A 25,038-nucleotide genomic window follows, 5' to 3' on the forward strand; every position below is an offset into this window, starting at 1 on the left:
CTATATGGATATACCCATGTAAGATAGTTCAGATCTTCATGTTCAAGATTATCAATCAACAGCCAAGAAAATGGTGATGGCTCCTGTCATAGGACTGTTTTGGAGTCATCATTATCACCATCATTGAGAACAGGTAATGTTTTACCTCTGAATGCTATACTGAACAGCATGGAAAATACTCTAAACTTTTGACCTACCTAGTCTAAATTTATTCTAATGGGGAGTGGTTTTAGGAGAGGAATGAGCTTTTTAGTCCTGTGTCTGAAGTACAGTATTTATTATATACATTACCCCCAAACTATAAGCTTTTACACTTCTCTGCTCACAACCTGTACTAAACCCACAAGTATAAGGAAGGTAGGACGGATGAAAAAGTGCTTAAAGAACCTATACACTCCTGAGCTGTCAGACATTAGGACTAGGCTAATGTGTACCTAATAAAGCACATTTTTAATAGGTTTAAAGGTTCACCTTTTGGCATTCTGGAAAGTGGGGGATCACAGCACTCCATATGGAATCCTCTATCACAGGAGTCACAGAAAAGCATATTATCCTGTAATGTAGCATATTAGAGACTAATTGAGACTGAAATCAACTGTAAAAGGCCACAAATTCTTATGTTATCTGGTTAACAATAATAAAATATGATAAAGCGGCCCCATGATCCCTGCTGACATTTGGTATCACATGTACCTAAACATTTAAAAAGAAAATAGCAGCAATCTACAAAAATGAAAAACCTTAACACTGAAAGCTAACAATTTACCTGGAGATGGATATTGAGAGCCATACTTACTGCATTTTTGCCTTGGATTCTACATGCACTGCATGTCTTGCATTCGATGCACTGCCACCTTAAGGCCTTTACATTTGTTGTTAATTCAGGACAAAATTTCAAACAGGATGGGTGTCCTATAAGAATAAAAAAACAAACTGCTTTATGGGAATGGTGCCTTCAATTTTTTAAACTCCCTAATATTTAATAGATAGTGATGATATCAGCCAAAGAACCTTAGGAACATGAAAATACAAAAGAATCGAAGATTCCAAATTATATTTTCCCTTCTGCCCTTCCCCCTAGCATCGATATGTGACAGAGTGACTGTAAAGTGTTTTCCCTAAGAGAAACTTGGAAAATGTATACCAGTTCTAATCACAAGTCCTGGAGAACTTGAAGATAATGTATGCTCAGATCACGTTCTCATACCTGTGCCTCCTGTTAAATCTCTTGCCCTTGCCCTCTTCATCAACCACCATCTACCCCAAAGCTTTCTGGCCTGCTGGCCTGTGAGGAGAGTGCTGAAGTTCAAATGATTCCTACTTTCTGCGTGTAATGAAATCATAAAACATAAAACAACAGTTAACTAAATAAAAATCTGACGCTGTTTAACATAATACAATGAACAAATGCAAAAAAAGAAAAAAACTCAGTAGTATACAAAGAATATCCCATTGCTGGGATATACAAAGAAGACACTATTGCCATCTTGCCCCTGGGTTCCTGAACTTAAAACCTGTAAGTGGGAGTTGTTTAAGTCGTTAAGTCACATCTGACTCTTTGTGACCCCACTGACTGTAGCTCACCAGTCTCCTCTGTCCATGGGATTTTCCAGGCAAGAATACTGGAGTGGGTTGCCATTTCCTTCTCCAGGGGATCTTTCCAACCCAGGAATCGAACCCAGGTCTCCTGCTTGGCAGGCGGATTCTTTACCACTGAGTCACCTGGGAAGCTCTGTAAGCGGGAATAGAAACAGTGAATTGGGGAGTTAAGAAGTTGCAAAGTCCAGGCTACATAGAACATGCCAAGAAGCATACCCTTAGCAAGCGTCTCACATTTTTCTGAGAGTTCAGCTTTTCCACCCTGTTTTGGACATACTTTTCATCTAGCAGCTCTCACCTCACACAGGAAAACTGGAGACCCCAAGGGATAGCACCACTTAAGAAAGTCAGCCAGGCTACACTGAGTAATAGATCTTTCTGAAAGGTTTGGGGAGTGAGAGTCCAGACACTGGAAGTTTAAAATCTGATGGTCTTTTATCACATAAACCTGAGACCTCCAATTTTGATTTTAGTTTTCTAAATCTGGTCTTAAAATAGTACGGATGTTAGTAAATCCCATGTGAAAGAACTTATAACCAAGCTGCAAAAGAAACCTGAGGGGTAATTAAAAAAAAAAAAAAAAAAAAGCAGATTCTGCAATTTCAAAACTGTTTTATAATTTCCTGACTTTGGCAGGCTCATTGTTTAAATATGTATTTTGGGTTGCTGCCAAAAAGGTCCTCCTCCCTAAAGCTTAACAGGTGCTTCATAAAATTCCACCCACCAGGAGATTTGGCTTTTTGAAGTAAAAACATTCAAAATCAATCATCAATACTGTTAATAAAAGCACACTATTCCTGAATTAAAAAAAAAAAAAACAAACCAAAAACCTAAACATCTGTATTTAAGATGTTGAGCAAATAAAATGTTGTCATAGGATTATGACCTCAGGCAGTAGACACCCAGGCAGATGCATTTAACCTATGACACTTTTCTTTTACAAGGGCTTCTCTCATTCAAATGAATGTTGGGGTGGGGGGCAGGTTTATATATATAAAAATGGTATCAATCACCTCTTTCTGCTCAGGAATAGCAAACAAAGACAGCTTGCTTTTTGACTTTAAGAAGTATACTCTGAAGAGGGAGGGGAAGGTCTACTAAGATCAGGGTTTTCCCGCCCCCACTTACATAGCGAGGGGGGTAGAAACTGAAGTTTTAAAGAACAGCAATTTAAATTCCACCCTTAAAATGGGTCCCATCAGCTTAAAAGTATACCATTTACTTCTCTTTTTTCTTCCTTTTTATTACTTCCTGTAAGTCATACATCACTAGCACATATGACCTCAATTTCATGCACTAAATTTTTCTCTACATTAAAATCTGCTTTTGTACTTTGTAGCTTAATATCCAGCAACTAAGGTAATTCACATCATATTATAGCTCACTACTTTTTTCTCAGACATCCTATAAAAAATAATTTTTAATAATTAATTATACTTTTGAAAGTTAATGGATTTCAGCCACTTTCAATCAAGAGCAAGGAATATTCTTCTTCTTATTGCTTCCTCTCACTTTTAAGTAATATTATATTGCAACTACTACCATTTAAGCTACCCTGTCAAATTCTAAAATCTTCAGTCTATCTTTCCTTTAGGCAGCAATCTTACCTTTATTTAGCTCAAGAGAATTGGCCATAGATCCCTTCCAGCTCTAAATTTCTATGATTCTGTAAGGGATGCTGAGGGATGAAGAAACGTTTCCATTTTTATTTTCTCACGGCCAACTTTACACAAAAGACTGTGACTGAGTCTTGATATACTAGTACATAATCTACAGTAATTAGAGAAAGGACAGCAATGCTATTGATAATTCAATTCCTTACCTCCCATTTTAGCCATTCTGTAAACTCAACAATCCCCTCTAAAATTTGGGTTCTCTCTGCTGACACAATTCATGGTGGTTTACATACACACACACACACTCTCTCATTCATTTTTATACCAGCACATTTTAAGCACATTTGATAACTTACAACAGTTTTATCCAGCAAAACGAAAGGAGTACTGTTTAAAATTAAACAAGTACCAATGAGACCACAAGTCAGTAGAAGTGATTTTTGAGTAAAGTATTATGGAAGGAAAAAACCACGAGCTCTGTAGTAGACTGAACAATGCCCTCCAAATATGTCTATCTGTAATCCCTAAAACATACAAATATATTACCTGACATGGCAAAAGGCGCTTTGCAGATGTGACCAAGGGTACAGGCCTTGAGATGGGAGATTATCCTGAATTATCTGTGTGATTATTCCAATCTAATCCCAAGTACTTAAAAGCAGAGAATCCCCCAGCTTGGTCAGTAACATGAGACACAAGGAGGAGGAGAGGTTCAGAGCAGAAGGGCTGCACCCAGTGCGGGGCGCGGAGGCGCGCAAGCCAAGGGGCACAGGCGCCCACTAGGAGCAGGGGGTGCTGAGCAAGTGACAGCAAGAGATGGGGAAATCGGTCCTGCATATGCAAGGCACTGAATTCTGTCTACAGTTTTGTGGTAATTTGTTACAGCAGCAATGGAAAAACTGTGAAAGACTCAAGACACTGGGTCCCTCAGATCAGTTATCTGACCAACTACCTGTCCATTGAAGACATGATGAGGAAAAGGACAGACATTATAGATCACATGGCCCAGAGGAAAGACAACCATTAGACAAGAATTAGGGTAGGCTGGCTTGGAGATGTGGGCAAGTCTAGCAGGAGGTTAGAGGAAGGCCTTCCTAAAAAGACACCCAAAGGATGAGTGAGATCAGAGGGGAGCAGAGGCGGGCAGGGTGGGAGACAGCAGCATGTGCAGAGTGACAGGAGAACACGGGGATGAGCATGGGGACGTTTACGAAGAGGAAAGAAGTTTGATATAACCTCTTTATAACCTCACATAGTGTGACAGGGATGGTGATGTGCAAAGGGGTCAACAGGAGCCCAGTCCAGAAGAGTGTTTTGGGCTTGGAGTTTTCCTAAGGTTAACTGGTGGACACTAAAAATTCTGTGATTACATTTATGGCTTTAAAAAGTAATTTATGCTGAAGTATGCAAAATGGATGAGGAGAAAGTATGAAGATTAAAACTAGCTTATTATCATAGCAGCTCTGAGCAGGTCTGGTGAAGGCTGTGGATATACTGAGGATGTACAATACATATTAGGATGTACAATCAATGCATTTTTGGGAATTTCTTGCTATGAGAGAGTAGGACAGAGGAGGGCTTGTAGAACTGAATGAGTAGCTGGTGGTGTGCCATTTGCTGAAATGGGAAATACCTGAAGAGAAGCAGGATGTTGTTTGTTTGCTAAGATTTCTGTCTTTGCTACAGTGGTGGTGGTTGTTTCGGGAGGAGGGAGCAGTTTAAGGTTCATAAGCTGTTTTGGATATTATCTCTGAGGAGCCTATGAAGTGTCAAGTAGAGGAGTCCTGGAGGTGCTTATATCTAAGGGTTTGGAACCCAGGAGAAGCTATGAACCAAAGTGAGGAAACACAGGGCCAAGGACAAAAGCCTGAAGAAACTCTGAGGTAATGAAGAGAGGCCAAGGAGCGCACAAAAGATCTGGAAGAACTGAACTGATAGAAAACACAGAGAATATGAAATCCCAGAAGTCAAAAGATGAGAACATTTCAAGGAAAAAGATTCTCAACAACTCAAATATGACTGAGAGGAGTTATTTGGTGTAGATTGAAAGGCGTCCACTAGGCTTTTTTTTTTTTTTTTTGCCACACCACTGGACAGCACACAGGATATCTTAGTTCCTCCAAAAGAGATGAACTTGTGCCCCTGCAGTGGAAACTCAGAGACTTAACCACTTGTCTGCCAGGGAAGTCCCTAGAGTTTTACATAAACATGGAAGGCACCTTTATAGACTTTGCTACATGGAGGTCACTGTTAATCATACCAGCAGAATTTTAGTGAAATAACAGGTCAGAAGCAAGGCTTCTGCTTCCTGTTACTCTGCTTGGACTGTCAATCCAGCTCTGGGCTTGTGGAGAGGGGGTCTCACCAATCCTTCCTCCTCCATCCCTGTCTAGTCCTCTTTAGAGTCCATCTTGGGGTTTCTTTCTGGTTAAGGGGCTTCCTCCCAACCTAGTTTTCAATCTGTGTATAGTCAGTGTGAAACTGGACAATTAACCAACCAATCCCTGGGGTATTTTCTCACAGTAACCTCAAGAAGCTAGTGATTACATATATATGTATATTGCACCAACCAGTTCACTGGGAGCAGAAGGCAGGCAAGTTTTATTCAGGGTTAACACTAATAAAGACAAACCCAGGGGAGACTCCAGGTCTCCTGAGGACAGACTGGAATACAACTCAGGCGACTCCATGTCTCTGACTCCCTTCACTGTACAAAGGTAATCTTCCTGCTCTCCAGCTGCATCTCAGCAGCCATGCTGTCTCCAGTGTCGATGAGCTTCCACTTAGAATGATGCTATAATTTTGAACTGTGCACTTATCTTAGATTTGCTAATTTGAAAACACACATGCACATAACTCATCTGTAAGTAAGATTTAACCACCCAGCAATCTGAGCAGCAGACACAAAATTTCATTTGGTATAATATCTAATACTTATGTGAAGCTAATTAAAGATAATTTGGTCTTAATGAGGCAAAGAGAATATAACAGTGTTAATTTCAAAGTAGGCTGATCCATGAAAGTCAAGTAAAATCACTTCCTAGTCCCAACATTTCCATAGACCTGAAGACTATGTGATGAGCCCCACATTCCTATTAGTGCTTCAAATAGCCCTTCGGTGTTTGTGTGACGATTTATAGAACTGATGATCTTCACAGCATTATCTCACTGGATCCTCACAACCGCCCTGTGGATGCAGGATACAGACACCACCCTCCCAATCTCCCACACGTGTACAGCCACGGCTCCACAGCCAGCAAGGAAAGAGGACCGCAGCACTGCAATCTGGGGCTCCTTGTACTACGTACCTCCCTTCACAGTTTTACTACCTGCAAACGTGAATGATTTCTTTTCAAAAGGAGTTTTAGCAGAAAAAACACAGTTAAAGTAAATACTGCCCATTTGCAGCACTGAGCCATCTTAAAAACAAATTTCTAATTGGCTTTACTTTATGACATAAGCAGAAGGAAACACTTACTACCCAGGTCTAGTAAGTCTAAGCAGTCTAAATGTGACATCATATAAATGATACTTCAGGTAGAAAGAGGTGACTAAAAACCAACAGGCACATGTGGGAAACACATTTAAAAGCAATCCTTATGGGCTGTTATCTATATTCCCTTTTTTTGGCTGTTGTTTTACAAGGCTATGGGGTTTGTTTTTTTTTTTTTCACAGAAACATCTTACATTAGGGATTCCTTTGATCATTACAAGCAGTCTCAATCCAATCCCAGAACAAATGGACTCTAGGGTATGAGATAGTGGTCATTTCTGTAAGGCCAACCAGGGCTACCAGCCACTCTGTAATCTCCACTTCTGAAGCTGAAATGGACCCTGACACCAGGGCTCCCACCATTATTGGGGGACACTGCTGAGCCAGGCCAACTTATTTGATTCTTTTTTCCCTAGAATCACCAACATGTCACAACAGAGCACTGTAACTACAAAATCTCCCCAAGCTTTCTAAGAAGAACCATATTTTTCCTTTAGTCCTTCCATTTAAAGACAAAGTCCACTCATCCAATCTACCAGATGAAGCAAATGCTTACAGTGCATCTCCCCAAGATAGGAACAATTTTTTTTTTTTTAAACTAAAGTAGGTAAATCCAGGCTGGCACAGTACACTCAAGGGAAGATTCAGTTCAGTTCAATTCAGTCTCTCAGTCGTGTCCGAGTCTTTGCGACCCCACGGACTGCAGCATACCAGGACTCCCTGTCCATCACCAACTCCCGGAGCTCACTCAAACTCATGTCCATCGAGTCGGTAATGCCATCCAACCATCTCATCCTCTGTCGTCCCCTTCTCCTCCCGCCTTCAATCTTTCCCAGCATCAGGGTCTTTTCAAATGAATCAGTTTCTTCGCATCAGGGGGCCAAAGTAATGAAGTTTCAGCTTTAGCATCAGTCCTTCCAACGAATATTCAGGACTGATTTCCTTTAGTATTGACTGGTTGGATCTCCCTGCAGTCCAAGGGACTCTCAAGAGTCTTCTCTAACACCACAGTTCAGAAGCATCAATTCTTCAGTGCTCAGCTTTCTTTATATTCCAACTCTCACATCCATACATGACTACTGGAAAAACCACAGCTTTGACTAGATGGACCTTTGTTGGAAAAGTAATGTCTCTGCTTTTTAATATGCTGTCTAGGTTGGTTATAACTTTTCTTCCAAGGAGTAAGCATCTTTTAATTTCATGGCTGCAGTCACCATCTGCAGTGATTTTGGAGTCCAAGAAAATAAAATCTGTCACTGTTTCCATTGTTTCCCCATCTATTTCCCATGAAGTGATTGGGCCCAGAAGCCATGATCTTAGTTTTCTGAATGTTGAGTTTTAAGTCAACTTTTTCACTGTCCTCTTTCACTTTCATCATGAGACTAATTCTTCTTCACTTTCTAACATAAGGGTGGTGTCATCTGCATATCAGAGGTTATTGATATTTCTCCTGACAATCTTGATTCTAGATCGTGCTTCATCCAGCCTGGCATTTCGCATGATGTACTCTGCATATAAGTTAAATAAGCAGGGTGACAACATAAAGCCTTGTTGTACTCCTTTCCTGATTTGGAACCAGTCTGTTGTTCCACGTCCAGTTTTAACTGTTACTTCTTGACCTGCATACAGATTTCTCAGGAGGCAGGTCAGGTGATCTGGTATTCCCATCTCTTGAAGAATTTTCCAGTTTGTTTGGATCCACACAGTCAAAGGCTTTGGTGCAGAAATAGATGTTTTTCTGGAACTCTCTTGCTTTTTTGATGATCCAACGGATGTTGGCAATTTGATCTCTGGTTCCTCTGCCTTTTCTAAATCCAGCTTGAACATCTGAAGTTCACGGTTCATGTACTGTTGAACCTGGCTTGGAGAATTTTGAGCATTACAAGGGAAGATTAAGTGAACCTTAACACTAGAGCCAGATCACATAGGGGAGTCCAGAGAAGCACACTGAGCCAACCATCCTCTATCCTAAACAAAGGAACCTGATGACCGCAGGTCTTGAATTTCTACCATGACCCACACCTCAACTCCAAAGTCCCTAGCTCATTCTATGTGAAGGAAGGGGCTCACAAAATGACTCTGGATATAAGTCTTTTAGGTAGTATCCTCAATCCATTCTTCCCCATGTGTTAAAAGAGAAAACAAGAGATCATTTTTGAAAAAAGAAAACACAACGCTACATCTACATACCCTGGAAAAGTGAGAAACTTCAGGAGTAAAAAATATTTCAGTCACCTCTAACTATAAAGGAACTCAAACCTCTTTCTTGGCAGGCTTCAATCTGGGAAAGATGAAGGGAGATTGGTTACATCAGAAAATCTAAGATCTACCTGTTTAGAATTATGCCTTTATACCCTGTGAAAGAAGCCTTGAAGTTATGATCTGGAAGATAATGATCTCTTATCAACTTAAGTAAGTGTATCACCAGAGGTAAGGAAATATATGAAGGGAACTTTTCTTTTCAGATTTAAGTACGTCTTTAATCTTTCTAGGTGCCCAGACAAATAGACACTCAAGAAGTAAAACAGTTAAGGGTGTTTTTAAAGTACCACCTTAAAAATCACAAAGGGTAAACCTTAGACAAGAGAACACTACTAAATTGATCAGGCAGTTACACAAAACAATAATTCATTCAGAATGAGCCTCGTGAGAAAATCCAAAAGATAACTACAGAGTCAGAACTGATGAGTGAGGCACTAGCTCACCAGGATAAAACAAGGAGAGTGAAGGATTGAGATTTATTAATCCGAACACACAGATAATGTTTCCATGCCCTTTTGTCACTAGCCACGATATCATGGCAGGTGAAAGAGTTTTAATGAATCTGTAAAGCCCATCAAAAAGACTGTCAGAAAGCATTTCTCAAGCACAGTTTGAATTGTCTTATTTCCAAGGCTCTCTCCTCCTAGTCAAGTCCTGAGAGCTGCAGAACCATTTAGGATCTATCAAGTTAAACCTTCATAGGAGGAGGAAGAATCATTACACAACAGCGTCATTCTTCAGTGTGAAACATTTCCTCTATCCAACCATCAAGCAGCTGTCATAAATAATAAGATTTTAAATTTCTTGCAGCAATCAAGGAAAACAATATGATACGCCAAAAATAAAAAAAGACCAACAACTGCTGACGTGTATAGTACACTTACCAGAGTGTAGACCATGTGTCAGGCTATTTACTTTAGTTCTCTTCTTTAGTTTCCCTACAACCCAAGATATAAGATGCTACCATTATCTCTACATTTCTAATAAGGGAACTGAGGCTGAGAATGGTTAACCCATTCAAAGTAAAGGGTCTATGGCCGGCTTTCTAGTTTGGTCTTAACCACTATACTATATCACTGACTTGCTAAACGAGAGAATGCTATTGTGTTTTGCAGATTTGTTGATGTTTTTAAGGAATTAACTATAACTAGAGCAATACTTGGTGTTAATTTTAAAATAACATTTTTTCGGGTAAAAGTTTCAGTAGGCTAGGAGAAGAAAATTTAAAGATTAATACAGAAGTTGATTTTTAAAAGCCCAGTAACTGCCGCTCACTCTGTTGAGTTGTGTATGTGTGTGTATACACACATACATATAACCATGTATATCTCTAGGCAACTTAAGAAGGAAGGCTGGCTGGTAAGACACATTCTTTTTAATTATCTTTTTTGCCAAGCCTTGCAGCATGTGGGATCTTGAGTCTGAACCTGCACCTGCCTCAGAGGTGAAGTGCAGAGTCTTAACCACGGCACCACCAAGTGAGTTCCAAGACAAATTCTTTTAGTATAAGCATAATGTGACTTAATTTCCATTACAAAAGTGGAAATGTGCTCTTAAAGTCCTATGCTGAGAAAAAGAGGTGACAGCAATCTTGAAAGCATTTTGGATATTGCAATTTACCAATGACCCAGTCCTCTCCAGTATTCTTGCCTGGAGAATTCCATGGACAGACTAGCCTGGCAGGCGGGGTTGCAGAGTCCGACACAACTGAGCAACTAACAGTATCCCTACCCAGTAGTTCCTTGATTTCAGTATCACTTTCTCAACAGACCACTCTTTTCCTATCTTCCACTGGGCAAGTTGTGTTTCTTTCATGCCTGATGATTTCCGGATTATATCAGTGCAGCTGCCAGAATCCTGTCCATCCCCTTCACTGTCACACAGAGCTGGGCTGTGATATTATATTTCACCAGTAGGTGTCAGGACCTGAAACACTATATATTCCAACTCAAATGCATTAAATTGAGACTTCAGGTTATAAAAAACAAGTGATTCTAGCTGCAATCAGCTTGAAAGTGTAGAATTTTCTACCCTGAATTTACCTTCAAAGTAGAATATTCCACGCTGAATTACCAATGCTGGTATGAAATCTAAGGTTAATTTAAAATATGAATACATAATATTTTATAAACATATATAACACTGTTTATATCAGTGCAAATATACTCACTTCCCCCCAACTTGTATTTACTTTTTAAATTTAAAGCTTACACTATTATCAAATAATTGCTTTAAATAACAAGTATTTTTTGATAGAGAAATTGCATGTAGCTATAATGGGGAGTCATTGTATACACATACAAAAAATAACAACTTACCACTACTGCCACAATCTGCACAAGAGAGAAGTTCTTCTGGTTTCTTTTCACGATTTGATTCCTTTGTCCCCAGACAGAAGCTACATATTGGAATGGGATCGGCACGGGGCTATGAAAAAATTAAAATGAAAAAAACACTGTTAGCTTTCCACTTCAAAATTAAATACAAAGTATTAAAATCAAAAGCATCTTACATATTTCTTTACCAAAGAAAAAATAGGGTATTCATATCAATGTTTTGTGCTAATTAAAAAACCCCTCAAATTATTTGATAGTTGAAGTACTGCCTGAATAATACATTTAAGTGTAATGCATAAGACTCAGAAATAATTTTTATTAAGCCAATGAAATTTAAAACCTTTATATATATTATGTATTACCTTCCTGAAATGAACATTAAGAATTCATTTGAAGTCTCAAATCGTTTCCTTAATCTATATGCCTACAATAAATTGATTCATCTATTCAGTATTATAGTCTATGAATATCATCTAGTCAGACCAGATTGCTTAAATTTTATCAAATGTTTTAGTACAGGTTACTATTATCCATCAATTAAATATATGACATAGAATACTGGCACGTTAAAAGGTGACATAATAACAGCCTTAGAACTAAAGGAGGGGGTTTTCCATTGTGGTTCAGTGGTTAGGACTCTGCATTTCCACTGCAGGGGGCGTGGGCTGGATCCCTCGTCTGGGAACTAATATTTCGCATGCTGTGTGGCATGGCCAAAAAAATGTTAAGAACTTTAAAATTCTGTAGGATCATTTAAGATGATCAAAAGACCATTAACAAGCCCTTTCTGACCCCAGTGTCTTCAAAAATAAACCACACCATGCCACACAAAAGGGATAAACTCTCAATCTCTGACAGTCCCCTTCAATAAAAGAAACAACAAAACATTTGTCTAATCCCTAGCACCCCTTTAACTCTCACTAAAGAAACTGCTTTTAACAATGTATAAATCTGCATACATTTTAGTGCCTTCACTGTTATTTATGACTACCAGCGACACTAGTATTCCCATCCATATGAAGAGCTGACTGTGCCTACAGGTCTGGTCACATTATTTTGCACAGCCAAACGGTATGAGAACTAAAATTTTACTGCATATTCCAAGCATCACACATTGTCTGCTAGCCATCAGAATGTAACTCTAACGCATTTATATTTGAATCTTGTGAATCAAAAATTTAGGGCAAGAAAGCTTAGTATAATCACAAAATTTTTTTTATTTAAATGTAAATTAAAAACAAGATTTTGCTAGGCCTAACTTTCCAAATATACATCAGTGTAGAATAAACCTCATTTGTTCAGCCACTCTATTCCAAAAGCCTGATGCACATAGGCACTCAAAATGTTTTTTGCTAACTATATAAAAATATATGTGAATAAATGAAAGAAATGTATGCTAGTTTAAAAAACCTTATTCTAAAATAATATTTCAAATAGTAACAGTGATTCCAACAAACGTCTTGGTTCAATGTGGCATGTCATCAAAAACCAGAACTCATCTCATGACCAAGCATTTGCAAACTGTTCAATATGACTGTTAATTTCATCTTACAATACAAGCATTCATTATCTTGCCCTTATTTTCAGTTTAATTTGTTCTTTTAATATGCACAGGCTTTACTTTCTGAGGTAACTATGCAAATATAGTTTTGTAGCCCCAGTTAAAGAGCAGAGAATAAAACTCTGTTCTGGAAAAACCAAAAAAGACAAGCTACAACAAATTGGTCACTGACTCCTGCCACCATTTTTTAAATGCCAGATAATCAGCACTGCATAATTATGGATCCATAGTTATTACTCGCAACTGCTCAACTGCAGTACCTTGGGAACACTTTTGTTCCTTTAAATAGCAATTAAAAGAACAATCTGGTTTTCAAGTGACAACATTCCCCTGATAGATTCCAGCTAAAACCCAGTCCTTGTACTAATGGGATTCCTGCTTTCATTTGATATAACAATGCTTGAGCCATTGCTGCCATCCTTGCAGTGATAAATAATTTACAAAATGTCACATATCATTCATGCAATGAAACAAATCCAAATCCGCAATCCTATTTTTCTTCCCTAGATGAATTTTTCACTGTAAGAAAGACATGGCCATCAGCCAGCATTCATGCTCATTTTTCGTTTTTAACTAAAGGTAACACAAAGGACAAAGGTTGCTAGTAGTTCATGGCCAGAAAGACCGATGGTTCACACTCGGCTCAATAATAGAAAGCACAGATGATATCACTTCACGCTACATTCAGGCAAGCCCCACCACGCTGATGTATGCTCGCAACCATTCATTTTAGGGATAACTATCTCACAATACTCTATAAAACCACTGCATTATACAGAAATGTCTGCCCTGCTGAATTATTGATAATTCAAAGCACTTTTTGCTAACCTCAGTATAGCCGAGTCTAATTAACTTTAAAAAATTGTCACTTGTATGAAATGAAACTTTTACAGTAAGGCATGTAAATGGGTCATAGGATTATTATGACTCACTAGTCTCAATCCGACTACATATAAACTGTTTCAAAAAATAATCCCTGGTAATAGATTAAAATGGATTGCAGTCAGAAACAGGTCTGAATAAACGGCAGCTCAATTCCACTATAGACAAATCATGTTTAAGAGGTCTGAAGATGGAACCAAACATCTTCCAGTTCTGAATTCCTTTCTCTGAAATTTCAAAAAGGCACCTTACCTGTTGATCATATTTTCTTACCAACATGAATGAATATTTCAATGTCATCTCAAGAGCAAACACTCATTGAGAAGTATAAACTCTTCAAACTGCTGGGGAAGCATTTCTTCCTCACTTCCCAAGTGATAGTCCTGGGGCAACTGCTAGACTAGAGGCCACTCATACACTAGCTCATTTAATCATTTTAACAATCCTGCCAGGAATGATTATTATTATGCCCATCGTAGGAAAGAACTTGAGGCTCTAAGGAGTGAAGTAACTTTCCTAAAGTCACACAGGTTCAAGTGTGGAGCTAGGATTCAAACACAAGTCTGTCTTTGCTAAAGCCCATTTTCTCACCTTTATTACCTCCCCTCCTTGTCTCTCCTCGCTCAAGAAAAACAAATGTTTAAAAGTTATTTTTTCCATTGGCTGTAATAATTCTAATGTGCTCATAATCTCTGCCATCCGATTTCTCCCATGACCAAATAGCATGCTTTTAAAATTATTTAAAAAGCAACCTTTAATATGCTACAGATTATTTATTATGGGGAAACAGAAAAACTGGGAAAATGGTACATTTACAATAGAAAAATATGGTAGACACCTCCTTAATCAAGCAATCAAACCTAGCAGCCATTATGGGACAAACCAACATCAGGTGCCTTCCAAGTGGGGCACTGAAGGACTCAGCACTGCCTATGCAGTATTCTTTCTGGGAACACTGACTCTGACTCCAATCATAAGGAGATAATCAGGCAAATCCAAATATAGGGACATGATGTAAAACAAGTAGCCTGGACACTTCAAAAAATGTCAATGTCAGGTAAGACCCCAACCCCCAAAAAGGGCAGAACCAATTTAGGCAACTAAAGTGTCAGGAAAATGAAATATAATTTGTGATCTTCACTTGGTTTTCAAAATTCTCAAAAATACCCATGACGATAAAGAACATTATTTGGATCAGTAGGGTAATAAGCACTAAACAGACAATACGCAAACCAGACTGTGATTGATTATACAGGAGCTGTGCTTAGGAGTTATGTGCTGAAATGTTTTGGAGTAAAGTGTCATGATGATGTCTACCACTTGAGCTCAAAAGATGCAGGGGAAAATCCCTATGCGTATTAGTGTGTGTGTGCAGAGAGGGGGAGAGCCAATGCGGCAAACGTTAATGGTTGGTGAGCCGACATAAAGGTAGGAGGGTGTCCATGACATGATTCTTTCAATTTTTTCAATTATCCATTCAATGTTTACAGTCTTCCAAGCAAAAGGCTAGGAAGGCACTTACAAAAATAAAAAAGGACCTAAAATGAGTTTATTATATAGTTGGATTACGGCATTTGTAAAATAAAATAACTCAATCCAATTACTGCTTCACAGGAAATGCAGAGGACAGAGGAAGGTATCAGTCTGCAAAGCAGAGGGACGCAAGTACCAAAACTCTTGAGGACAAATGACCCAGTTTCTTCAACAAATAAATTAAAGGCAGACAGAATGAGTGAGAGAGGAAGAGACAGAGAAACAGATATGAAAGAAAAAACAACAGATTAAGAGAGATTTAAAAGAGATTTATCAGCCAATTATAATGTATAGTCCTTATCTTAATCATGATTCAAATATATTGTAAAACAAAATGAAATGACCTATTGAAGGAACTGGGGCTAGTTCGCTGGGAAGAGACGGTTGGGAGGGGACAAGCGGGTGTGCTCCTTTGGGGGGGGTTAGGTTTGTTCTCCATGCTCTCCATGCCCAACCCTCCAGCAACAAAATGATTTTTTTTTCTTGCTTCTTTATTTTTCACATTGTGGTTAAAAAAAATATATATATACATATATATATATATATATAAATACATATAACATAAAATTTATCATCTTAACCATTTTAAAGTATACAGTTCCGTGGCATTAAGTATGTTGTACCACCAACATTGATCTCTAGGACTTTTTCATTTTCCCAAGCTGACACTCTGTTCCTATTGAATAGTAACTCCCTACTCTCCTCTAGCCCCAGGTAAATGCCCTTCTGCTTTCGGTCTCCATGAGTTTGAGTAATCTAAGGACCTCATATAAATGGAATCATACAGTCTTCAAAATCAGAAGAGGCCATGAGAGGCTGGGTGGACTCTATCAGGATGTCAAGGACACCAGGGTAGACAAAGGAGTCTCCCACAGTTGGGATGTGGGACCTTTTCAAAGGTCCTTTCCAGATCAAATAGTTAAATGGTTCCGTAGCTAGATAATTTCAAAGGCCCTTCCCAGCTGAGCTCTAATTTTTTATTGCCTCTATTATACTTTAAGAGACATTTTAAGAGTCTCCAGGAACCCTCAATATCAAAATAAAATAATCTTTTCTGAGGAAACATTTTAAAATTCAAGACAACTCATTTTACGTAAGTTTTATATTTGTTTACGGTTGCTTTTATTTCTGCCCTGAAAGGGGGGGGGGGAAAAAAAGATGTTTGCCAGTCTTGTTAGTCTAAGTAACTGTCAAAAAAAGAAGAAAGAAAGCTCACGCACAGATGAAGGCAAGAGCACCCAGGCTCACATCCTCGTTCTGACAATGACACCAAAAGGGGTTTTGTCTCCACAGTCACCATTCACAGTGATCAGGGACATAGTCCTCTCTTCCCATACTCCTTTATGGATTCTTTTCCTGGAGTCATCTACAAAATTCCTTGAATCTACTTATAAAACAGGGCTTCCCTGGTAGCTCAGCTGGTAAAGAATCCTCCTGCAATGCAGGAGACCTGGGTTCGATCCCTGGGTTGGGAAGATCCCGTGAGAAGGGAACAGCAACCGACTCCAGTATTCTGGCCTGGAGAATTCCATGGACGATTCCACAGGGTTGCAAAGAGTCGGACACGGCTGAGCGACTTTCACTTTCACTTATAAAACATATCATTTTAGTAATTCCAAGTGCTGGAAACAATTCCGCATTTCTCAATCATATATTTACACTTGTATCATGGAAAGACCTGAATTTATTTTCTGTTCTCTGAGTCTCAGGTTCCCCCTCTTTTAAAAGAGCAGAATAGAGTCCATGTTGTCTTGATCCAGGATTGCTAAAGTTCCCAAGTGAGTGTGTGTGTGAGGTACTTTGTAGGCTACAAAGTTCTGTTCAAACATTGTTACAATTATTGCAAAATTCACTCAGGCTATAAAAACAAACAGGGTAAACAAACAGCTTCAAGTCCTTAATAAACATCAGTGCAAATAATTCGATCTGGAGTCTAGAATTACTCTATAAAAGGCGGATATTGTGAGGCTCTGAGCCCCCTGGTAAGTATTCATCTTAACGGGCTCTCTGGTTTTTGTTTTTAATGAGTTACTCAGAGACCACAGGAACAGGGTAGAAGACGCCTCAACCGAGAGCGAAGAGGCCTGGAACGGATCTAATAAAAGGAAAGCTCAAAGGAAAAGGAAAGAAAAAGATGTCAAAGGAAGAAAAGCACAAACAAACACAAAATCTTAAACAAATAATACCATGAAGGCAAACAAAGATGGATATAAATCTTGTACACCCAGTATCAAATGGTTCATCTTTGGAGAATGCTCTCCATACTTCAGCTCAGACAACTCAATTCAAAATTTCACAACAAGCTGCATGAAAGGGCTGTTTTAAGGCTGTTGTATTTATCTCTTTAATTTGTACCCTCTTATCGTTTCACGCTGAAATCTGAAGTCAAGGTACTGCTTTCCCGTTCCCTGGTTTTCTCAAATGTCTCACTTGAGCCGAACACGAACCCTGTGAAACAGGCCTGGTGACTCGTGTCCGTCTCGGTGTCACAGGTAAGCTAAATGCTCCCTCTGGTCACAAAGCTATTAAGACATGGCGTCTTGCTGACTCTAAGCTCTTCGCTCTTTCTGCTTCCCATGGCTGGTCCCTCATTTCCTCTGGAGGTGGATTTAGGTACCGCCTTATCCGGAGGGCTGTCCCTGCAACTCTCTCCAAAGGGCGCGCCACCAGCACCTCTGGATCCTCCCTGCTTTGCTTCATCTTTCTGCACGGTGTGCATCACTGTCTGACATACGCTGTATGTTTGTCTGCTTCTTTTTACTAAGTGAACACTAAGAGAGCAGAGATTTGTTGCTGTTCCTCCAGCCTCAAAGTACACTTATGGAATAAATGAAAGAACAAATGAAAAGACTGCTTTTGGGTTCAGACTGATTTCTCTGATTTAACAGGTCCCCAAATACTGACTACTGTTCTTTATTTTAATGTATATTTTTAATGACTGCAATATGAAGCAACGGTTGGTGGCAAGGTGAGTGACCTAAAGGTCTAATCTGACTGCTTTTTTCCTATTCTGATCATTTACAGTGACTGATACTTATGTTTGGACATAATACTTCCGTGGGTTTAATCTGACAAGACAGAACATTCTAAAAATCAGCTGGGATGAAAACTGCCTCATCACTCCCACAGATATTAACTATTGGGGCTCACTCAATAATAGGCACTATAGATTGTATGCAAGACAGATTTGGGGCCATGCTCAGAACCAGTACCTAACACACAAAAAAGAAGTCAAGAAAGATGAATATACTGTGGTCAGAGTAACAGAATTATAAAAAAGCACTAATCTGTTCAATCTATTTAAAAAAGTATTTTACAAACTTTGGTGTTTTATTATTGGTAATGCTTTACTTTCCACAAAAGGTACAAGTGACGCGCTGGGACAACGGAGGATGACACTGTTCCTGTTGTTTTGGGAACACACTTCCTCTTTTTTTATTTTTTGGCTGCTTCAGCACTCTACCTGCCACTTAACTAATAAAGAGCTAGACTTCCTCTCTCACCACTTAACCCACTTACTCAACTGATATCTGTCTGAACAGATCAAGCCCACTCCTAACTAGGATACAGATCATGCACATTGAGGATTTTCCTTTACAGCTATCTGCCGAAGCCGCGGTCCTGGGAAATAGTATATTTCAGAGTATAACAGAGTTTTTCTGTGATCATTGAAACCATCTTACTTTTTAAGAGTGTTATTTTGTCCCCCTCTGTGGTCAGTGGACATCCCTCTGCAAGAAGAAGGCTTGGTGACCACACACCCTCACAGAAGCACCGGGGCCACTGCAGACCCTGGGGGCACAAAGAGCTCTGTTCACAACATGTCCACAGCCACCTTCTCTACGCTCACGTACCCTTTTGCTTTATTCTAAGGCCATTCTTGCATTTCCCTCATGAATCTTAACCTGAGCAGATGCCTAAATAATTTCTTTCGGAAGATAATTGGAGATATACTTATTACAAGACTTTTCATAGACAACAGTTTTTACCATAATTTTCCTCTGGCCATAGAGGTTTTATTATATCACCTCCCTTGCTCATTATGCTTCTCAGTGGGTGATTGGTTCTGTGAGGGAGCACTACATCATCCTCACTGGCTCTGGATTGAGTTTCTGTATTACTCAGGGCAAGAGGATTTATTATGGCTAATGTATGGAGATCTTGAATGTGACTGTTGTATTTCACCTTCTTGTCACAGTCAAGGGAGTTCTCTGTATTTTAACAGTGACAACAAGCAAATTAAATCCAATAAAATAAAAATATTTAAAAGCATCCCTACACATATCCATAAATACATCACTTCTTTTTTCATTTAAGGAATAACGTAGAAACAGAAACAACATCAATGACCACATACCATGAAATTTCCACAATCAAAGGCAGAGTCATAAGTATAAAATAATAAAAAGCTTAGCCACAGAGGAATAAAAAGAGAGAGGGGAAGACTTTCTAAGAACATCAGTCACAATAGCTATCAATTGTGTGGAGGTAACTGAAATGCTCACACTGTATCCTGCAGTCTAGAACTTGTTCTAATTAGGCAGGTGTGCCATTTATAAGAGTGCTGATTAAGGAAAGTGATTCTATTAGAAGGAAACAAATCTGATCCTGAACACAGCATTTAACAATAACATCTCATTTGCTCTTTTTTTCCCCCTAGGCAGGGGTGGCAGTGGGTGGGTGGGGGTGGGGGGTGTAATAATGAGACCTACAAATGGGGGAGGGGTAGGACAAAGAAACAACTGCCTTTCCCAGGGTTTTTAATTTCTTATCTGGACAGGGACTTGGTTTTTAAGATTTCATCTCAAAGTCTCTCCTACACCCCTACCATTAAAAACTGCAGATACTGCATTTATCTTCTCAAGAGGGATCAAAGTTTGACTCAACACAGCTGGAAATTCAACACATGGTTATAGGAACTCAGCTTAGGATTTACAAACTACTATTTTCAGTGAGTATGTCACAATATTAGCAATATAATATAAACCCTACCCTAGATTTTGAAAAATGGAATTTTAAAATCAATTCATATTCAAGTATCACAAATCTTTCAGTTTTCTTTTCTTTTCTGTTTTTTTTCTGGAAAAAAATTTTCACAGCAAAATTCAGAGGAAGGTACAGAAATTTCCCATATATCCCCTTGCCCCCACATATACATAGCATCCCCCATCAGGCTCATACATTTGTTACAACAGATGACCCTACATTCACACATTGTTATCACTCAAAGCCCACAGTTTACATTAGGGTTCTCTCTTGGTGTTGTATATTCTATGGATTTGGACAAATTTATGATGACATCTATCTACCCTTATATTAATAGTATCATACAGAGTATTTTTCACTGCCTAAAAAAAATCCTCCTGTTCTGCCTATTCATCTTTCCCTCCCCGCTCTAATCCTGTTAACCACTAATCTTTTCTTTACTGTATCCATAGTTTTGCCTTTTCCAGAACATCACATAGCTGGAATCACTGGTTTCCTCAGTTGCCCCAAGGAAACCATTTTAATCTAGATGTGGTGCGTACATACAAGGTCACGTAGGCCTGATGTGAATGTAAACATTCTCATTACCAATTTCACCAACAGAAACCTGCATCATCTGCTCAGAAACACAGGCAACTGAATTGATTGTAACTGGGTACAGACAGGGAAGCAGAGTGAGAGGAGGAGGCATAGGTAGACAGATACTAACATGGTAGGTGGTCATATCACCACCACCTGACTCCAACAATGCCTGCCTTCACAGAGATTTATATGGCAGCGGAAATGCTATGCACTGTTCAACATGTTTTCATTTCTCTTTGGAGTTACATGTTTTCACTTCTTTGTAGGAGTTAAACTGCTGGGTCAAATGTAAGTATATGTTTACCTTTATAAGAAACAGTCAAGGGTGGTTTCTAAAGTGAACTGCCCCATTTTACACTCCTGGTTGCACTTGGGTTTTGCCAGTCTTTTTAATTTTAACCATTTCAGAGAGTGTGTAAGAGGATATCATTGCGGGTTTAATTTGCATAAACTTGATGGCTAGTGCTCAATGGCCATTCATACATCTTCCTTTGTACAATTTCTATCAGACTCTTCTACCTGTCATCATGGTCTACTGCAATATATTGCCAAACCTTCTTCCAATTAAAAACCTGTTGCCCCAGCTACTGAAAATGCTACCAGCAGGCAGTTTTCAGCTGTCACTCCTTTCAGGGACTGCTTCAGTTGCAGTCATGTCATCAAAGGATACTCTCATTCCTGCAGTGGCCCACATCCGAGAACTACATATAAAGTCAGCCATGGCTGTTATTGAGCTGCATCGCTGCTCAACCCTCTCCGCCGCCCAATGCTGCTTTACTGCAATTCCTCCCACAAGAGTCAGATTACTAAGCCTTCCCTTAATAAATATCCTACCACAAAACTTTATCTCAGTGCCTGATTCCTAAGGAACGCACCCTATAACATCTGTTTTTAAAATGGGTTGTTTGTCTCATTATTGAGTTGCAGGATATATGTTCTAGATACAACTCCTTTATATATATGTAAAGGGCTTTCCTAGTGGCTCAGATGGCAGTGAATCTGCCAGCAATGCAGGAGACCCGGTTGGATCCCTGCGTGGGGAAGATCCCCCAGAGAAGGGAAGAGCAACCCACTCTAGTATTCTTGCTGGAGAATTCCATGGACAGAAGAGCTGGAGTCTAGCGGGCTACAGTCCATGGGGTTGCAAAGAGCTGGACACAACTGAAGGGGCTAACACTTACTTATATATGAAAAATATATGCACTTTGAATATTTTCTCTAATTCTGTGGCTTATCTCTTCATTTTCCTAACAATTCCTTTCAAGAAACAGCAGTTTTTTCATTTTTATGAAGTCCCATTTACCAATTTTTCTACTTTTCATATCCACTCTCAACAATCTTTGCCTAATCCAAAGTTACAAAGGCTTTATCATATATTTTCATCTAGTTTCATGGCATTAGTTTATAAGTTAAGTCTATGATACATTTTTACTTAATCTTTGTGTGTGGAGTGAGGTAAGGGTCAAGATTCACTTTTTTCCATATGTATATCCAGCGATTCCAGGACAATTTGTAGAGATTTTCTTCTTCCTATTGAGTTAGTCCTTCAACTTCGGTCTTCTTTTTCAAAATTTGTTTTGGTTATTCTAAGTTCTTTGTATCACCATTTCAATTTTTCAATCAACTTGTCAAATTCTAGAACAAAGCTTGCTTTATCGTGATTGTGTTGACTAGGTATACTTGTTTGGGGAGTGCTGATTCTGTAACATTACTGAGTCTTCCAATCCATGAGCAGGTATATTTCTCCACTTATTTAGGTCTTCTTTCCTTTCTTTCAATAATGGCTATACTTTACAGGGTACATATTTTGCTAAATTCATCCCTATATACTTTCATATTGTTTGATGCTATTATAAATGGTACTTCAATTTCTGAATGTTCACTGCTACCAAAGAGAAATAAAATTGTGTTACCTCCTACTTTCTGAAAGAATTAATCTAACATTTGTATTGTTCAATATTTTATAGACTTCACCATTAAAGTTGTCTGTTGTCTGACCTTTACAGAGTTTCCTTTGTACCCCAGTTTTAATGTTTTGATCTCAATTTCTTCAACAGATATAGAGCTATTCAGAGTTGCATTTTGTCTGTATGTATCAGCTGTGGTGATTTGGGCATTTAAGGAATTTTCTCATTTAATCTAAGTTGCCCAATTTATTGGCATAAAATTGCTCATAATGTTCTGTTATTATTCTTTTCATGTCTTCAAGTGTCTTCCATTACTGCTATCAATAATTTGTTTTCCTTTTATTTTTTGATTGTTCTACCTAGAGGTTTTTGAATTTTATTGATGTTTTCAAAGAATCAGCTCTTGATCTCCCCTATTTACTTTCAATGTTCTTTATATGCAGAAAAATGTTGATTCTTATGCAGAAACCTGACTTGTTATTATCACTATCATCATTTTTATTCTAATGCAACAGATAGAGTCATGTGGTTATTTAGAGCACCAGTCCCTTTTCCTTGGGATGTAGAGCAGAGAGCCCAAACATTCTACTCTGGGAGGCAGGGGGCAGGGAGGAGGTAATAGCTAGTGCTTTAGCAGAAGAGGAATCCTACCAATAATTGCTCTCTAGACAGGGGTTCTTAAACAGGTGTGAACAGTGGGATCACCTACATAGTTTTAAAAAAATGTACATGCCTAAGCCACACACATGGATTTTGATTAAATAGGCAACTCAGACATTTTGATTTTTTAAAAAACTTCAAGGAGATTCTGGTGGTACCCCAGGTCGAGAATCATAGCTCTGAATGATTAGGACATCAGGCAGTTTATGCTAGAAAGAGTCTGAGAAGTGCAAGAGTATACATAGTACTGAGAGGCTACTAAGAATTCACTGGCTACTCTTAATTACTGTGTGTCTGAGGGAAGATGAATTAGTTTATGGACATGAATATACTTTAAAAGTAAAGTAAAAAAAATTGTTTAATTGTTGAATGGCTTCTGTTTCTTCAATACAAGGGCCATATTGTCGATTTTAAGTTTTGTGTGTGTGTGTGTGTGTGTGTGTATTTTTAAAATTTAAACAGTATAAAGACACATGGAATGGAAAATAAGTTTCTATCCTACATTTAATCTCTGGACACTCAAATCCCCTTTCACAAGGTAAACTGAGATACCTTCATCTTATAAAAATTAAACGTTGAGGCACATGAAACCCGTTTCATTCCAATAGATATTGGGGTTATTATTCTTTTGCTTCCACAAAAATGTACATATGTACATTTGCATGTGCAAATATACCTGTGGAATAAATGCCTAGATGTGAGACTGCTGGGTCACAGAACGCAGGCATTTTTAACAGCATAAAGTTGTGCCACTGTATCACTCCTACCTAACACTTTATTTATTTATTTTCTACCTAACACTTTAGCAAAATTTTTCCTTTACAACTTAATAGTTGAAAACCGTACCATATTTTAACTTAAATTTGTTCTTCAAATTAACTTTAAACAATAGATTCAAAGGTCACATTTTAAGTCAAAAAACTAGCAATTTCTTTTATCCCCTAGCATGTGATAATACATAGAACTGTTCCTCCACAACCACCCATGATTCATAGTTAATTAAAGACCAATGTTCTTATATATCTTCACAGTGTTTATACGGAGGAAACAAACCAGAGGGAGAAGTCCTGGCCCAAGCACAGTAAGGACAATACATGGAACTCTACTCTCCTATCCACTGGTCTTTTAGAAACGGCACAGTAAGAACACCATCTTCACATTAAAAAGCTAAATGAAGCAGGATTATAAGATGACTGCACTGTATATGTATATATTTAAGAAAATAAGGGAGGCATACTAACTTTTGAGACCATGAGTTAAAAGGAAACTCTGCAGAGTAAGTTTGACAGATCACTGGAACTTACAGAGCCAAAGAGATTTGCTACCAGCCCATAAAATTTCAGTACTTCTTTCCATGATCAATGTCACAACAAAAAACAATCTAAAATCAGTGACCACGGACTCAACTCCAGAATTACAGTATTAGTATTGTCAGGCATGGTTTTTCTTCCTCCCTTCTTCCTTCCACCTTCCCTTCTTTCTAATTAACAGCCTGTTTTGAGGGCCTGGCTCATGTGATACTGCTTGGTGGTCCACTGCTGGTAGTCATCTCTAAGTCATTCAGATGATTTTGAGGATGGTGAGGAGAGGCTGGGAAATGATGGCGATAAATACTTTTCAA

At 38.6% G+C, this 25,038-nt stretch overlaps 1 protein-coding gene across 6 annotated transcripts in view; it reads right to left on the reverse strand.

Annotated features, from left to right (window-relative positions):
• Window positions 1-25,038, reverse strand: part of KAT6B (lysine acetyltransferase 6B) — a 181,167-nt gene that overhangs the window by 53,836 nt on the left and 102,293 nt on the right. For all 6 annotated transcript variants that reach the window (XM_043476490.1, XM_043476487.1, XM_043476485.1 and 3 more), the window contains exons 4-6: window positions 11,289-11,397; window positions 797-912; window positions 472-553 (exon numbers count right to left, since the gene is read on the reverse strand). In XM_043476490.1, the coding sequence (XP_043332425.1) occupies window positions 472-553; window positions 797-912; window positions 11,289-11,397 (307 nt within the window). The remainder of the gene's footprint in view (window positions 1-471; window positions 554-796; window positions 913-11,288; window positions 11,398-25,038) is intronic.

Source organism: Cervus canadensis, chromosome 8 (genome assembly GCF_019320065.1).
Source record: "Cervus canadensis isolate Bull #8, Minnesota chromosome 8, ASM1932006v1, whole genome shotgun sequence".
NCBI lineage: Eukaryota > Metazoa > Chordata > Mammalia > Artiodactyla > Cervidae > Cervus > Cervus canadensis.